This window comes from Triturus cristatus, chromosome 7 (genome assembly GCF_964204655.1).
Source record: "Triturus cristatus chromosome 7, aTriCri1.1, whole genome shotgun sequence".
NCBI lineage: Eukaryota > Metazoa > Chordata > Amphibia > Caudata > Salamandridae > Triturus > Triturus cristatus.
Window position 1 is genome coordinate 186513515 of NC_140590.1, and position 18307 is coordinate 186531821.

General features: G+C 41.8%; 1 protein-coding gene across 25 annotated transcripts in view; it reads right to left on the reverse strand.

The window, feature by feature from the left end:
* LOC146809181 (uncharacterized) overlaps positions 1–18307 on the reverse strand; it is a 1126689-nt gene that overhangs the window by 240748 nt on the left and 867634 nt on the right. For 21 of the 25 annotated variants that reach the window (XR_014966360.1, XR_014966358.1, XR_014966357.1 and 18 more), the window contains one exon: positions 339–383. The exons of the other annotated variants lie outside the window; for them this stretch is intronic. Coding sequence is in view for 14 of the 21 variants with exons in the window: in XM_085615993.1 (XP_085472119.1) it covers positions 339–383 (45 nt within the window). In the remaining 7 variants the exon portion in view is untranslated. The remainder of the gene's footprint in view (positions 1–338; positions 384–18307) is intronic. 25 annotated transcript variants of the gene reach the window in all.

The window sequence follows — 18307 nt, forward strand, 5'->3', positions numbered from 1 at the left end:
ACATGAGCAATTTTGATTTACTCCAAATTGAGGTATGGCTCACTCTGAAAGTTCCATAGGCAGCACTGTAAATTGAGGCATATAAATCATGGCAAAACTTGTTTATTCCTCAGCTTAATTTTGAGAATGACACACTTTCAAAATGAACATAGCTGCTACTACTCATATATAGTGTCATGCGAAATTACCTGTATGGCCACTTAGAACATTTACTTTTCAGTTACTACTTTTTGTGAAAATGTAATCACTAAGTCATGTTTAGGTCATATGCTGAATATATAATGAAAAGGAAAATATAATAATTTAGTGTTGTTTTGAAGATTAGGATATTTACTCACCTGCTGCTGAAGGATGAAATGCAATCAGCATAATTGGAATCAGGCCTTGATTAGAGAAGAAGGAAAATTGTCAATTATCAGAACAATATAGTTGACACTCAGACAAAATCATTTGCATTATGTATTTGATTTTACAGTGCTAGAAATAGACATAAGCCAAATATGAATAAGCACAGATAAGCAGTTGCCATATCGCAACAAGTGTCTGGCATCTAGATCGCTCAAGACCAGCCAAGTCACTTCTCCGTCAGGACGACTATTTTGCATGTACCAATCTGATTGTCACATTACTAATATGGAGAGCTTTGCTTTGCAATGCAAAAGTGCTGATATACTGACCTAGAGATGGTGATTATAGATCCAAACGATTTTCAAGAAGAAACAATTTTGCACAATGATACAACAATAGAAATACTGCATTTTCAATGTATCTCCTAACTCAAGGGCTCTGACCTTTTTCCTAAAAACAGTGCCTCCATCTACAGTGGGATTTAACTGTCAACAGAACACCTTGTAGCCAGTTGGAAATTTCCCCTGTAAAATCAGCACCGTGGTAACCCACATTTGCCAAGCTGGCATGCTTTTTTTTACACAAACTCTGCCCAGCTCATATACAATCAACCTGGAAAACCACATATTGCATCGTAAACCAACACTGCCTTACCTCCATTCCATAACATCTCTTCTTCAAACTGCCTCTTGCCAATCCTGGTCCTAGACATCATTCCAAGTAAAAAAACTGTGAAACACCATTCATGTTGCTGGGCCAAAGGACTTCTCTATAATGTACTCAAATAACTACCCTCATCAATCCAATGAAAGATATTGAAGTCCACCGTTATAAACTCATTTCACAGATCCTTATACCAGCATGAAATCTGGAATGGCCTACAAAAGATCTCCGGTACTGCAGCCACCACCAAATGGTCTCAATCAAGGTATTCATCCTAAAATTCACCAGCTCCAAGCAACATGGATTCTTGAGCAGTTTTAGATTTAACCTAATATCCAAGACCCCAGGAAAATATCAATCAGCAGCTTCAATTATGGAGCAGTTACACTACTAGCAAAACACACAAGATGATGGATGGAATGTTGCACATTGGCAAAACATTCACCCCCAATCACAGATCTGGGTTTGATCCATCGTTATTTTGCTCACCACGCCACCCCAGGTTAGACATGGCCATATGCAAATCAGTCTTGACCCTGTGCCTCATGGGAACAGTCCAGCCCGAACTGCCAAGCCATGTATTCCCTGGACCGGAATCAAGCATCCTAAGACCGGTTTCGGGGTTTCACCCCTCCTCAGCCAGGATAGATTGACTCCATGGCTGGGTTCAAACTGGAATGGCATGGTGAGCAAAAAAACGATGGATGTAGACCCAGATCTCTGTACGGAGGTGAATGTATGACATTGTTCTGCATTCTGTCCATCAACTGTTGTTTTTTGTCACCCCGAGTGGGACGGGTATGCTCAGACGTGAGTCCTGTGCTCTCCATGCCACTAGAATCAAGCTATCCTGGCTGAAGAGGGGTGAAACCCCGAAACCGGTCCTAGGATGCTTGGTTCTAGTCCAGTGAGGACCTGGTTTGGCAGTTCGGGCTGGACTGTTCCCATGAGGCACAGGGTCAAGACTGATTTGCATATGGCTGGGTTCAAACTGGAATGGCATGGTGAGCAAAAAAAAGATGGATTTAGGCCCAGATCTCTGTATTGGGGTGAATGTATGACATTGTTCTACATTCTGTCCATCAACTGTTGTTTTTGCATTTGTTACCCCGAGTGGGCCGGGAATGCTCAGACGTGAGACCCATGCTCTCTATGCCACTGGAACCAAGCTATCCTGGCTGAAGTGGGGTAAAACCTCGAAACCGGTCCTAGCATGCTTGGTTCCTGTCCATCAGCTGCTGTTTTTGCAGTTACACTACTAGCCAACATAAATAATCTAAGATACTTTTAACATTCCTTCTCCAACCAGGTAACTATAAAATAAATAATATAGTAAGCATGCAAACATTTCATTTAGGTAATGCACATTTACATAATTTAAAGCTTATATACACCATAGCAAGTCACACCCTGATTCAACATCTAACTCACCAAAACTGCAATTGCACTCCCAAAGCACAAACACAATCACTCTTCAAGAGCAATAGTTACAAACAAATGAATATTAGCTCAAATATTTTATTGTTTATATAAAGGAGAAATACATATGTAATATAATAACAATACAACCATTCAGAATCAAAAATATAATACATAAGTATCGAAGAATTTAAGAATAAAAAAGATTTCATAACAGGAATCAATGGGCTGGGATAAAAAGAATGGTAAACAAATCAGCATTTAAAAAGGTAAGCAAATAAATATCATGACACATAGTAAATGTTATAAAAATTCATCAAATAACAATATAAATTCCAGATATATGGAGCGAGTACGTATATCTTGACATAGACATATAATAGTTGTATTGTTTAATCGATGAGATCAATCAGCAAAAAAATAAAATTAAGGAAAGGTAAAGAAAAAAGAAATATGGGGAAAAGATAGAAGAAGGAAAAGAAAGGATTCAAAGAAGTAGGACGGGACATCTACTCCAATGACACAAAATAAATTAAGAAATGGAATCAAAGGGATACTGAGCTACTAACCCCAGAGAGGACAAGTTCATATAGTTGACCGCCATACATTACTAGAAAAGGAAGGCGAGTAATGCTTTTCCTCAAACAACGTATGACAAACAAAAGAATAGCCCTAAATAATCAACAACTGAAAAGTATGTATGCATATGGAATTTGTACATTGCAAACCTAGGGTAAAGGCAGGGAAGTTCTGTATAAAGGAAAGCATATGGTCAGTGAGTGATAGGAGAGGTAGCTGAATTCTGGAAGAAGAAGTGTATTGTCATTGCAGTATCATATAGGGTTTATTAAAGTGGTGTGTCTTCAACTTTTTTTTCTGAATTGTCCAGTCTGATGGTGTGCTGGCTGCAGGTGTGCCGATAGCCACCAGAGATGGCGAATATGTGTGCAAGAAAAGCTATGGGAGGGTTGCGATGGCTTTGTAAATTATGTAGTTAGTTTTGAAGATTTTGCGAACTAGTAAAGGGGGTAAGTGCAGTTCTATCAGGATGGGGGTGATGTGATTCTATTCCTTCAGACACAGATTGAAACACCCCTCCACCTGTGTATTAGCACATAACCCATTCCTTATCCTCAGTTGTGAGCTTCAATAACCTCACCCTAAAAGCAAAATTCCAGAGCCATTGTAAGCCTTCATCTTAGCTTACCTCTATTTAGGCCATCACAATTTCCACAAGCGAGAAGGGAACTACTCTTCTCCTGTATCACATAACTTTCATAGTCCTACCCTTGATATTCTCCAAAATCTCAAACACCTATGGAACTGGGACAACTTTTACATCCAACCCAGATAACTCTCACAACGGACAAATGCTGAAATTGCTCATAGTCTTAACTATTACTTCCATGAAAGGCATATCACCACTCCAGGGACCCCAGTCCAGTTCTTGGATTCTGGCTCATTGATACCTACTTACACAAAATTTAGGTTATTCACAAAATCCTTGAACCAACACTACTTCAAAAAATCTAGTTCCAAATATTGTTCTAATTGGTGTTTTCAACACTTGGTGACTAGACCAACAATACACCTTGGAGAGATCTACCTGCAAATGTTTATGTTATGGGCATCACCCAATTTGTCACTAGTCCATCACAAACAGTAGGACACACACTTGACTTAATTTTTTGATATTCAGATTTGACCAAAGACTGACATATTCGGTCAGACCATTCATTCATTGACTTCCATCTCTTGTAGTATCAAGCTTGATCACATAATGAAATCAAACAAAGACCATTCAATGAAAAATTTAAAGATGGCTTGATTAAAAATGGAGAAACCCAAACAGGAACTCAAAGCATCAGAAAATTCTTCGACCTGTGAAAGGATTGGAATGATCTATTGATGTAATCTGAGAGCAGCTCCTGGTCACACTCTTTGAATACTAGGAAGGTCCTTGACTCTCCTTGATCTATCTGCAGCCTGCTACACCTTGATATTAGCATGTGGATGTTTAGATTAAGAGTGGCATTTGGATATCCCATATTGCATATTTATTCCTTTGTAGTCTTCGTGACCAACCCACCTGGACTGTAACGCACTATCTTCAGTCCTCTTGTGCTGGAAGCCCGGACTGCAATTACCACAATCCACTGAGGCTTGGAATCAGGGCAAAGGAGCCCTTAAACCAAGGCTCAAGGCCCTGAGCATTGGTCGTGATTTATTCAGTCCTGCTGGGAAAGATTGTGAGAGGCCGGGAGGTGGGGGAAAGGAGCACTTAAAGGCTCAAGGCCTGCAGTCCGGGACAGGTTATCTTCAGCACTGTTGTGAGGGGACCCAGGCTGTAATAACCACAACCACAACCCCTTGATGCCTGGAGCAGGGAATAGAAGCCTTTAAAGCCTGGCGCATGCCCATGCAAAGGACAGACCAATAGAGGGCCTGTCTGCAACCATCAGTGACCGGACTGGGTGCCCGTCTTGTCATCACCCCAGGGAGTCTTGTACAATATGGGTAAGCGAAAATCTTCTCCTGTTGAAGTGCCCAGAAGCAGGCCTGTAAAACGTACTTCTGCCATTGGAGCCATGTCTGTGGAAATAACTTTGTTGAAGAGGAACTGGTGTTCGCCACTAGTGTGCCCAATCCTCCTAACATTATTCCTCCTAAAACCCCTTTAGTGTTACATATGGCCAATTCGACTGTTACTCCAAACCCTGGACCTCTAGAAACTCACAACACTTGTGTGGTTGAAGCTGTTGTTGAGCCTTGCATTCTTGCTCATAGCATACCTGATGCTATGATCAAGTGCCTGTCAGAGCTCCATCTTTGAGCCAGTGAGAGGTCAGTTCAACCTTTATCCAGAGTACTAACTGAGTATTTCTTTTGCAGACCTTGAAAGTCATATTGTTAAATATTTTATTACCCACAATGATAGACTTACTAGAATTGGAAAAGGCCCCCCTGAAGTTAAATGCTGTTTCTCCCTCCTCTCTTGTTTGTAGCAAGGTTCATTATGAAACAATGATTTCTGTAACAACGTCACATTTGACTTATGTCTACCAAATACTCTTAAGCATTCCCTCTTGGGATTACTTTCTGATAAGATGGATTCAAGTTATGCGACCAGAGCAATAGGGAATGCCATTCATTGTATGAGATTGGATCATAGGTACCTTTTACACGAGAAACTGTAGAATAGACTCTATGCCTGTCTTTGGTGGCAAAGAAGCAACAATAATGTATTTGAGTGACTCTAACACAAGCACAGGAGGTGGCTGATAAAGGCACTGCATTGCACTGTTGAAGAATTTTATAGATTTCCTTCATGCTGATACCCCATTCTTTATTGTTTTGGCCAATGTTTCAACTCTGAATTGAGAAACCAAGGTTGTCCATTGCTTTAAATGATATTATCTTCACTGCTATTTACCCCTATTAGCATGGAAAGACGGGTCTCCTGGTTGGGCAGGGATCTCAAAGCTCTTGCTGGAGACTGTAGAGTAGTACATTTCTACAATGCTTATTTTGCTGCTAACCTCCTATGAGACCTCTCATTCCATCAGAGTTGCGGCACAGACATAATGTCTCTCCCTCTTGGTTACTTTTACGATCTTGCATCTTTAAAATAATCTTGCACCTCTAATACCAGCTCTGCTAGGCTGCCCTAATGAAGCTTTGCTCAGTAAACTAAAGATTGCTTCAATGTTCCCACTAGGAACTCTTTTAAAAATTATTTGTTTTGGGTTAAGATTTAGTTGATCTAGGCTTTGATGTAGTTACAGCTACTTTTACAGTGCGAGATTCTTTCACTGTCATTGACTTTATCTTCGCATCTACGATTTTGATCTCATTCTTAATTTATTATAAGGTCCACTGGGCAACTAGGATTGATTATACCCGATTATCCACCTTGCTATCTTGGGCGCTAACAACTGCTCATCCAATGAACCCCTCCTTGAGGATTGGAGCCTCCTTTGGTAAAGGGCGGAGCATCAGATGGAAGGGAAGTAACCTTGTATCATTTTATTGCAGTTTGGTAAGTACATCGTCAGACGCCTTTACAATGGTTCTTAATGATGTGCTCCTTGATAAGGTCTTACTCAGCACCTTTCAGACGATTAGTGATAATGTAAGGTCCTAACTTTCACTAGTAAACCACTGCAAGTGCCAGCCAGATGGTTTGACCATTCTTGTAGAAAGGCTCATCCCTATCTTTTTGAGGCTCTGAAAGAAACCCCGAGGGATTGATCTTGTCTTATACAAATCAGTAGTGCGACATTAGAAGTGATTCCTAAAGCAGGAGGTATGACATGATTTGGTTGTGGCTAGCAGTTGCAGGACCAGCACAAGATTATAAGATTGTTAATTAGCCACTCTTCACCCCTGAAACCGGGATGCTGATGTCACAATATATTCCCCCTGATAACTGAGTCAGACACTTTGAGGGGATTTATGATTCCCCGTGACCCCTCTTCTTCAGACCCTTCATCTTACTCTGTTCTTTCATTTGAGTGCGGATAGTCTCTTATATTTGCTTGGGAAGATGTCAGAGATGTCATTCTTGCCCTCCCCAATAACAAAGCTCCTGGTCTCGACAAGGGACAAGGTCCCGCTGGATTTATTTAAGTTCAATATATTCTTTGTGGGTGCCATTGCTTACTATATATATATGTAAATGTTGCCCTCAGACATAAACTTCCTTTTCTCTGTTCTAAATTGGTAATTGTGACTGTTTTAAAAAGGATACATAGACCACCCTCTGTGCTACCAACCTATTTCTTCAATAGATTCAGTGGTTAAGGTAATAGGAAGAATAATACCTTCCAGGCTGACCACGTGGGCCACAGACAGTTCTGTGCTTTCTGAGGTTCAGTATGGTATTAGACCTGGAACAGGGACACTTGATCAATGTTTGAATCTGTATTTGCTCCTAAACAAGTATACTTTGGCAAGGTCAGGAGTGATCACCCTGGCATTCATCGATTTGAGCTCAGCTTTCGATTGAGTAAATAGAAAGAAACTATGCTGAAAATTAAGCCACAGTGAGCACCAGAAACCAGCAGCTCAAATTAAGCACTGGACAGCATAAATAAGGGTAAAAGGGCAAGTACGCATGTGTTTGCAAGAAGTATAGCTTCCATTTTTGAGTTCACTGCTAGGCAGTGGCATAAGTGTGTGGCAGAAATGTAAGAGATTTACTAGGTCTAATGTGTGCCAATAGTGACATATGAATGTGATCTTTGGGCGTATGCAAATTGTACTGTTTTACAAAATATCGACAGCATGGTTTTGAGAAAGTTATTGGTGCTCTCCAGCAGTTCAATCACGTTTATCATTCATTGAGAGCTGGGGTACAGCTTCCTGATGGATTATTCAGCTGAGGCCTCTGATTCTATGTTTGGGCTTAAACCGTAGTTGAAACTTAACAGGAAATTTGTCAAGGACTGTTTGAGTCTTGACTATGCCCACCAGATTCCGGGGCTTGGATACTTCAAGAATGCCCTATTTAACAATCGGAAGGGCATCATTAAACCTTACTTAGCTTGGGTAAAGAATGCCTTCCTTGGTCACCCACGAGTCGAGTGGGAGTCTAGTGCCTTGATAAAGTCCTCTGTTGCATCTTATGTGCTGCTAAAGACTATGTCATCAGTTGAGATATATCTTACATATGAAATGTTCATCTCTCATAAATGTTTTGCTAGCCCCCTTTCAGGCTAAACATGTTTCACTTTTTATTATCTGTACCCAAGAGATGGCCCAGTGATGAGGATTGCCTATTCCCCCTACCCCCACCTGTGTGACTTAACACCTAAACAAAACACTCTCCACTTTACTTTGATCTGCCATCTTTATAAATATTTGAGGCTATGCTTTTTGAAACTTCTTTTAGTGGGAAGAAATTATACTCATGTCAGAACTGCCCTAATGTATTTTCATTACCTAGCGATACACAAAGCAGCTCGCATTTTGAATATTTTCTGGAAGGAACAGTTAGACTGAGGAATTATATGATCATTGATTAACGTGCTGTTTTAGCTATTCCATTTGTATGTTGTAATTATTTTATCTGCATTTTGACATTTATGGTTTTATCATTTTTAAATCGAATAAAGTATTTGAGCTGAAATTACTCTGACAGCTGATTATTATCCCTACTATATTGATAATATATTTTTCCTATATGTATGTGCGATCCAGTGCTAAAAAATACTCATAAGATGAAGGCCACAATGTTTCGTCACATAACATTATGTATATATAAAAGTGATATTGACTTAAGATTTGTAAGATAACTGCAGGGGTTCAGTACACCCTTAACAAGAGCAATAAACACTACGACTACTGGTAAAAGCCTAGTTATGTGCAGAAATCTTTGTGTGGTGATCTTTTTCCACACAGATTTACTCATACAACTGGGCAGAAATCCCCACCTGTATTCACCTCCACCCACTTATATGAGAGGGAGTAGACACGCATGACTGAAATTATGACTGAAAATCACAAGTAACTTTACGAGTGGACTTTAGGACTACGCTAAGTATAATTTTGTTTCACAGAGCGGAGCTGGAGAACTCTGGCTATGTTATGTAGAAACATGAAATAAACGATATAAAACAACAACATTCATGTGAAGGAAACCACACACACCTGACAAACATTAACACTGAAAGCACATAAAAATAGCCCACACCATGGGTTCTGCCCTCTTTCTCTTGCACTGCATGACACCATGGCAGACCTGGACCTCACCTATATCTTATCCCCCTCAATCAACGTGCCTTCCTCCGAATCGATCCTGACCTGCAAAATTTCCAGTTCCAGTGAAATTCAACTTTAGGCCAGGTAAGAACAAAACACCTGTATGTTTCACTAGATTCTGACTCCCCATTCATGTCACAATTCTCTTCAAACTATTAATTCACTCATGGTCAGACTCAATTAGCGCATCTGGACCAGGGTAATCATAATATAGCTATAAATGGTCCAGTGGGACTCATTTGTCTTATTACCACATGAAATAATCCATGGTAATGAAATTGATCAATAGCAATGTTGAGACAACTTTACTTGATGGATAGTGCTCAACAAGCTGCAAAGATAATTTACAGCAACACGTAAAAACACTAGTTGCAACCAGGGTTATTATCTTACTCCTAGACATGAAGAATCCTGCCACCTGTTTTGTCAAACAATCAATCAATCAATCTGTACTTATATAGTGCGACTTATCACCTGAAAGTGTATCCAGGAGCTGTGCTGCGGGCACCAATTGAAGGGCCAGGTCTTGACTCTCTTCCTGAAGTAAGTCAACTGAGGTGGAGGGGAAGGGTTTTTTCGGGATTTGGCAGCAAGGTGGTAGAAGGAGCATCCTGTGGTGCTGTAGTCGCAGATGCATGTTATCTGTGCGTAGGCAATTTGGGAGGAGCGGAGGTTCCTGGGAGGTAGGTGGAAATTGAGGTGCAAGGTCCTTGGTCATGGAGGGCTTCGTAGGCATGAGTCAGGAGCTTAAAATGTCATTTGTTCTGAATGGGGAGATGTGGAGGTCTTTCAGGTGCTGGGTAATGTGGGTCTTCTTGGGCAGGTTAAGGATAAGTCTGGCTGCTGCGTTCTACATTGTCTGGAGTATTTTCATGTCTTTGGTGGTTGTGCCTGCATATAGTGCGTTGCCGTAGTCCAGCCGGCTGGTGACGAGTGCCTGCATTACAGTTTTTCTGGTGCTGATAAGGAGCCAGTTGAAGACTTTGCAGAGGGTGTGGAAGCCTACTGAGAATACAGCTTTGACCTGAAGTTTCATGGAGAGTTCGCTGTCCAGGATTATGCTGAGGTTGCCGGTGTGGTCTTTCGGAGTGGGGGTGGGTCCAAAGTCAGATGGCCACCAGGAGTCATTCCAGAGGGAGGTGTTTGCTGAAGACACACCTCCCTCTAAGGGGTATTCACACTGAATTAATCAAATTACAACCAAAAGTATGTTTGCCAATGTTTCGACCCTATCATCAATTGATGGGTCTCATCAGGACTAGAGTCAGTTGACTAGGCACCTAGAAAGAGGAGAGGAGGAGAGGAAAGGGCACTTAATTATATGTGGCGGGACACACTTGACATCCACTGGTTGTATACAGAGGGGGCAAAAGTAATGCCATAATCGGGGTAAAATGTCCCACGTTTCAAATGTAAAAGGCCACTCTGTAGGCACCATATTAGTATGCCATTAGTCATTTATATGATTGATTTACAGAAAAGGCTTCGGGCAAATTTATCTGTAGTGGTTGACCCGTACTAGGACCATTTTATAATCTGTAATATATTGAAAACGTACATTAAAACCCCACTCCATGTGTTCACAGGGAATCAGAAAAGTAAGACAACATCCTAAAGACTCATTATTGGACACGTACGTGTTGATCTTCAGTTAAAAGAGATAATTTAACACAGAACTGCTGGTAATGGTAGATGCAGTAGAGGTATACATGCCTCAATCCCCACCAATTGACTAAATCACAAAGAATCACATAACAGCAGGGCCCAGTTCATGGTTGGACACAAAAATACCGACGCTTTCTGCTTACAACAGATTAACATAAACTTCTAAAAAGTTATAGGTAGCAGGCCTCATTTAAACGTTTCATTTTATTATTAACAACACATCTGCCAAAATAAACAGGGTGTACACCAACAGTGAAGACTGCCCGGCCTCATCAAAACGAAGCACTCAGGTGCCTTCTACTCATTGGAGTCAGATATTGCTCGGAGCTAAAGGAACAGAAATGATAAAATCAGGAACTGACCGGCCTCCTGAAGCAAAAGAGCTCGGCTGAACAATGCTCTGCTCCCAGTGAATCCGTGGGCCGTTATAAAGTAGCTGAAATGAGCTAGGACAAACAAATATTGTGCTAAATTACTTCCTGCTGTTTGATACAAAATAACAAGCCGAGGGGTGTACTCAAAGTTAAGACAACAATGTTTCTAACTTTCTTCCTATGCAACTTGCATCTCGTCCTCCAGTAAACTAAAGTGTGGGAACAGGATCCCACAGAGATAAATCTTGGTATCCTAGTGACACTGGACCGCATCACCAAGAATCTTGGAGTGACTAAATTGTCTGGGGCAGAGAGGTTTTAAGGCAAGGGCTATTTGGGCTCCTGCCCAAGGCCCAGCCTTTCATGGGGTCCCCTGGTACTATCAGCTAACTATGTTCTGCAGAGAGTCTTGCCCTGATGACCTTGAATAATCCTTAAACAGATTGTTTTAAATGCCGATTTCCTTTAATTTAATTTTAATGTGGGTGATGTGTGAGTCTATTACAGACATTTTGCAGGAAAACATGTTTACGTTCCATGTGACATCCCCAAAAAGTTTATTTTAGATCAAAACAAGATGAGGGAGGGTGTCACAGAGACTATTTGCAGTAATATTAGTGAGTTGCTGATGTGTTACAATATTAAAAATATCCCTGAATATTCGTTGTAAATACATTTAGAATTTGGACTGTCAATGACCTGACTAAAAAGGGCATGGAAGATCTGGAATTGGATCATAAATTCAAAGCACTTCCAAACAGGGGCCCCAAAAATAAGTTTTGCTCATGGTCCCAAAACCCTTAGGATGTCCATGGTCTGGGGTGTCACTTATTGTGTCTGGCACAGAGAAAAGGGCCCCACCTCACGCTAGAGAGATTTGAAAAGAAATGAAGGGACACATATGTCTCAATTACATATAGGTAAACCATTAAGCCATAGAGTGAAGAGAGAAGATGGTCTCCAATCCCCCAAGTCAATAGTAATACCATTGCACTACTAGCAATGATTCATGCACCTAACACCTGCCCAAATGCATACAGGCAATCATGGACAATACCATATCCCGCATGCCACAAAGAAAATTATGCAACATATCTGCTAATGATTTAAGAGATAAGTTATCCAAATAGTTGGACTGGGCCATATTATATTCAGGGTCTTCAAGGATTAACCCAGCCAAATATGTCAATGATTATATACAGTATTAACATCTTATCGTGTAATGGATCCGGTTAGACTTCCTACTTCAGATGGTCAAAAGTGTCAGACTCCTTAACTCTTAGACATCGTTTTGAGTTATTGTCATGCTTTGCAACAAGATTAGCCATTCGCATTCTCTGATTTTATGCGACAATGTATTATTTCCACAACCTGCCATTTGATGTCTTCTTTCATACTTCCCAGCTCAGAGTAGTGTTTAACCAATGGTGCACTTTACACTCCGTATCTTATTCTGATGAGTGTTGGTATATACTTTGTTTAACCATTTGGGTCTTCTGAACCACATACATCTGTTACAGGGTGATCACATATATGAGATTTTTAGTGTTACATTTGGAAACAAACATTAGTTCAAACTGTTAAGTGGCTAATGCCAATACTTTAGTGTTCATAGTGAATCTACACACTTGAAAGTTACCATGTCAGACACCCCTCACTCAGCATGCCCTGAGAGTCGAGTGGGGATTTAGGTGCAGTAAGTCACGTACCACATAACCCCAACACTTTTTATTGCACTACATTGCAAATAAGGGAGGAGTCTTGCTAATGTCTTCAACTAGAAACTAATGTATCTTTATGATTTTCAAAATGTCATTACTCATTGGGTTAGATGTGCTCACCATTACTATGTGTTCAATTTGGTTATTCATAATCTTTGGTGTCAATTGTGTCTCCCTTGGGCAATACCAAGCACACTTGACAGCCTGATGGATTATTCATCTACGTTACCCTCATTCTATCAATTTAGTTGAAAACAAACCAGGTTCCCTGAAATGGTCTTGCTTTAGGAAATAACATCTCCTCAGCCTTAACAATTGGTCCCAAGATAGGTTACCAATGCGTGCATGGGGGTGGTAGCTGTTATAGAGTAATAGTTAGCTTGGATCTATGATCCGTCGAGTGGATGTCAAATCCATTACTCTCGATCATTTAATGTCATAATTATAAGACGAATGAGTCCCTCAGGACCATCATTAGATACTCTCTCTTCAAACAGCACACATCTCCACTCACATATATGCACCCATCCCACATATGTCCCTCACACAGAGCCAAACCTTCCTCCTTCTCTTCAGAAGACTGAGAATACTAACCTTGATACCTTCAAACTTTCTGTTTTCCATTCTCTAGATGCTCTGTATTATTTGAGACAGCAGAAGAACCTTTAGCCTCTTATGTGACAGGACCACAAGCAGGCAAAGCACCCCCACACAGCAAAAGATGCCTCACTGCTATTAAAGTCACAATCACACTTCTGAGAAGTTTACATCTTTCACTGTCATGAATGTACTTTTTATATATATGATGAGAAACAAACTAATCATATACTCATATCTGTAAATATGCCTCAAGTATGCACGCAATGAATGTTCTCCTCTCCCAATCATGTGTTGTCAGCCCTTCCACCAACTGCCACCCCATTGCTGTTGCATTGTGTGCGCTCTGATGCAGACTTCCTCAGACCCCGGAAAAATGGCAGACCCTCCATCCAGCCATGTCTAAGAAACCCTTCCATTACATAAGTGAGTGGATAGGGAAATGTAATAATATAATATAATATTATATGAACCCCATGTTCAGAATCTCTCACCAGCAGATTTAATTGGTGAATTTATGTGTGTGTCCCTATTTCACAAAATAAAACTTTAAATGATGCTACTTCAAGGGTAATTATATGCACATGTCTCCTGTCTCTCAATTGAATGCACATATACCCCCATTGCAGTCAATCATAAAGTGATTTGTCAAAGTACCTATCAAATTTTATTAGGTCACAACAAGATACTACCATTATCTGCCACCCATGACAAGACTCTGTGAATCTTTATTTACTGTGCAACACTAACATGTTACCCTACACTCATACTATTTGCAGCAAGATATATCACTGCTTTAGATGTGTCTTTCTCAACAGCGGCGTTGATACAAAGGTCCATGGTTTCAACACTACCCCCACTCACCCTGTCCATGTGACCACATCAGGGAACATCCTGCAAACAGGAGTTTTGCCCCTTTTCATCTAGTCTATCGGGTAGGTTTGTCGATATAATAAGCGTTCTAATATCAACTGGTAACTTATATTCCCACTTGTATTTCCAACAACTGTCTAACCATTCATCAATTTCTCAACATGAGCGCCTGGTAAGTATGCTGCCATGTCAACTGATAATTGACTATGTATGACGACGGTCTTCATCTGGTACAACTTATATTTTATAATTGTCTGTACAGTTGATGGACGTTTATTTATCTACTTCATTGATGTCAAAGGTAGCAACATTTTTCTTGGTACAACTATGATAATGTTTAGATCACATTTTGAATATGTTGTAACATGAAATATCCTTTTTCCTCAGTTCAGCACTCTGATAAATTTGGGTCATGTTTGAGTTTTTAAAACTCAATAAATAAATACTATAAATAGCATAAATAAAATAAGTATGAGGAAGCCATTTTCAACATTTCTCACCAACACGCACAATGTGTGAAATTACAGGTAGGATGTCTTTCTCTTTATGTCACAATATGCATTTATTATTTGTGTATGTATGAATGTATATATGTACGCATGTGTTAACTATATAGAACAAACCTAGCTAAAAAGCAGCAGAGTGCTGTATGGAACCTAAGGCAAGCTTACAGTCAATGAGTGATAGGGCATGTAGCTGGATTCTTGGAGAAGTGTACTTATTCTGCATCGAAGTGCAGTATTCTTCTGAGAGGTGCATCTTTAACCGTTTCTTAAATTGGAGAAGCATTGGGCAGTGATGATGGATGTTGAAGAATGGCCATCTCTGAAGGGTCACCCCATACTTTTTGCCTCTTCTTCTGGCATCATTTTTGTTGGCTTTAGGACCCTGAGCACTTTAACACTGCTGACCAGTACTAAAGTGCATGTTCTCTCTACTCTAAACATGGCGTGATTGATTTACACCCGTTTGGCATATTTCATTTACTTGTAAGTCCCTTGTAAAGTGGTATACCATATACACAGGGCCAGTAAATTAAATGCTACTAGTGGGCCTGCACCACTGGTTGTGCCTCCCAGGCAAGTCAGCTTTCAAACTTGTCCAAGGCCTGCATGGCATGTGTGTGTGTGTAGTTTACTACCACTTCAACTTGGCATTTAAAATCACTTGCCAAGCCTTAAACTCCCCTTTTATTACACATAGATCAGCCCTCGAGCGGGCGCGTGGAGCAGTAAGATGCACCTCTGCTATTTTTACTACTCAGGCTAATCAGGCTGTTTTAACAGTTTTAATTTGTTTTTAATTGCCAGTGCATCATTTCTTTAGGGTTTATTTTCATGCTGTACATTTTTTTGACTCACCTACTATACGCCGTGTGGCGTTTCTCTTTCCCACCGCTTCTGGGGATTCCTTCTCCTCATTTCATATGGGACTCTCCGGTCCGCCATGTTTTTTCCCATTTGTGCTGAGAGTGTCCCCTACACCAGCACTTTCCCCTAGCTGGCCACCATTTTGGAGGTTGGCGGTCCAGCTCATGCACACTTACGGGTTGGGGCATTAAGAGCTGATGAAACCCCGGGCGCGCAGTGGACGCGCAGAGCAATAAGACGCGCCTCTCCTATTTTACTACTCAGGCTAATCAGTCTTTTTTAACTGTTTTAATTTGCTTTTAATTGCCAGTGTATCATTTCTTTGGGGTATATTTTACTGCTGTACATTATTTTGCTTTACCTACTCTATGCTGTGTGCTGTTTCTCTTCCCCCCAACTTCTGGAGATTCTTTCTCCTCATTTCTTGTGGGACTCTCTGATCTGCCATGCGGAGAGAGTCCCCTAGACCAGCACTTTCCTCTAGCTCGCTGCCATTTTGGAAGTTGGCGGTCCCGCTTGTGCACACTTCTGGGTTGGGGCATTAAAAGCCGATGCAACCCTGGGCGCGCAGCTGACGCTCCAAAGGCAAGTCTGTCTTCGCAAGCCCATGCCTGGATGCCGCCAGGGCCCAGTCATGCTACCCAGTTTTTTCCCAGGAGACAAGGGTTCTCTGGTAAGAATATACTCCAGGACACAACTCCTCGAGCTGTATTCTCAACTACAGCATGTGGGGTGTGCAAACAAGCTTTACCTTACTACAGGGGAGGTTGAACACTGTCAGCACTGTAACTTCAGCCCTGGTTGGGCTTTTGCCCCCAGTTCCCCGAGGTGGCCCAAGGAAGTGGGGGTGAAGAAGAAGACAGGGAACAAAACCAAGGCTGGTCTTAAGTCCAGTTCTATTTGGGGGGCATTAATAAATGCACGTTCCATGCCCAAACATAAAACTGAAATTGCCCTGATTATTCAAACATTCCACCTGCTCTGCCTCTTTGTCATCAAGACATGAACTAGGGACAACTCTGGTCCTGAACTGACAGATGCTGTCCGCACTGGTTATGCCATTCTTAGATGTGACCACCTAGATCGCAGAGGAGGAGGCTTGGGATTCCCTTAGATGTACCCTCAGCACTGTAGACAGTGACCCTGGCTCTTTACTGGAAGTCACCTCATTTGGAATTAAATTTTCCAATAACTAGAACTTCTCAGACTTTCTGGTATATCACCTGTCAGGCCCAAGAGCCAGGTTTATGAAGAAATGGTGTAAAACATTGGAACCATTTGTTACCACCGCTCACTACACCATTTTAGGGGATTCAACTTTTAATTTAGAAAATAAACAGGACAACGTCTCAGTTCTCGTCTTAGAGCTCATGACATCTTTGGGATTTGAGCAACTGGTTCTATCTTCAACCCACTCTACCAGTCACGCCTTGGATGGCATTTTCACCAACCACCACAATTTAGTGATCAGGACAGTTCAGCCCCTCAGCTGAACTGACCGTTGATTGATTGAGTTCAAACTCTGGCCTACTCTCCCCATCATGGTGAAGGAGGACTCCTCACTAAGGTACATACACTGCAGGGGACTGAACAAGTTCACAGCCATAAACTGTGAGGCCGCCTTGGCTACGGCTTGTGAAGGGAATCACATCATGTACCCTGCCGTGGCAGAGGGTTTCCGTGACTGAATCAATAAGGCCCTTGACACTGTTGCCCCTTTTAGAAACTGAATCATTAGAAGAGCAAAACCACTGGCTGCATGGTTCTCAGAAGAGTTCATATCCCTTAGGCGGGAATGCCGCAGACAAGAACGCAAATGGTGCACTGACCCCTTGCCAAGGGAAAAAGTCAAGCAGAAATCTCTGCTGCGGAAACACAAACATGCCATCTTTCAGGCCAAATCCCATTTCCTAACTGAAAAGATCCTGTCAGCAGACAATTCCTCCAACATGCTATTCATAGTCATTAAGGAGATCTCCAAGCCACCAGGGACACAGCTGCTGACCCCCTCCCAAGACTTCTGTGAGTAGCTATTTACTTTCCACTATGACCCCAGCACCCTCCACGCACTCCACGCCGGACAAGCTTGCACCTGCTGCCTGGCCGCCCCGAAGAGCACCCAAGGGCCCTTCTCCTGCCGGAACTGCAGCTTTACCAGCATTCGGCCCAACAACCCTCCGACCAGGAAAGAACCCAACCACCTCAGCTGCATCCTTCTCAACACCCGCTCTGCCCGCAAACACGCCGTCGAACACTGGGACCTGCCTGACTCAACCTCCCCAGACGTCGCCTTCCTGACAGAGACCTGGATGAACCCCTCCTCGGCACCCGACATCGCCATAGCCATCCCAGACGACTACAAGATCACCCGCAGTTTCAGCACCAACGAAATAGGAGGAGGAATCGCCATCGTCAACAGGAACACCCTCAGAGTCTCGACCAACACCGACGACACGCTCAGCACCGCCAAACACCTGCACTTCCAGATCCACACCGACCCCAACATCACCCTCAG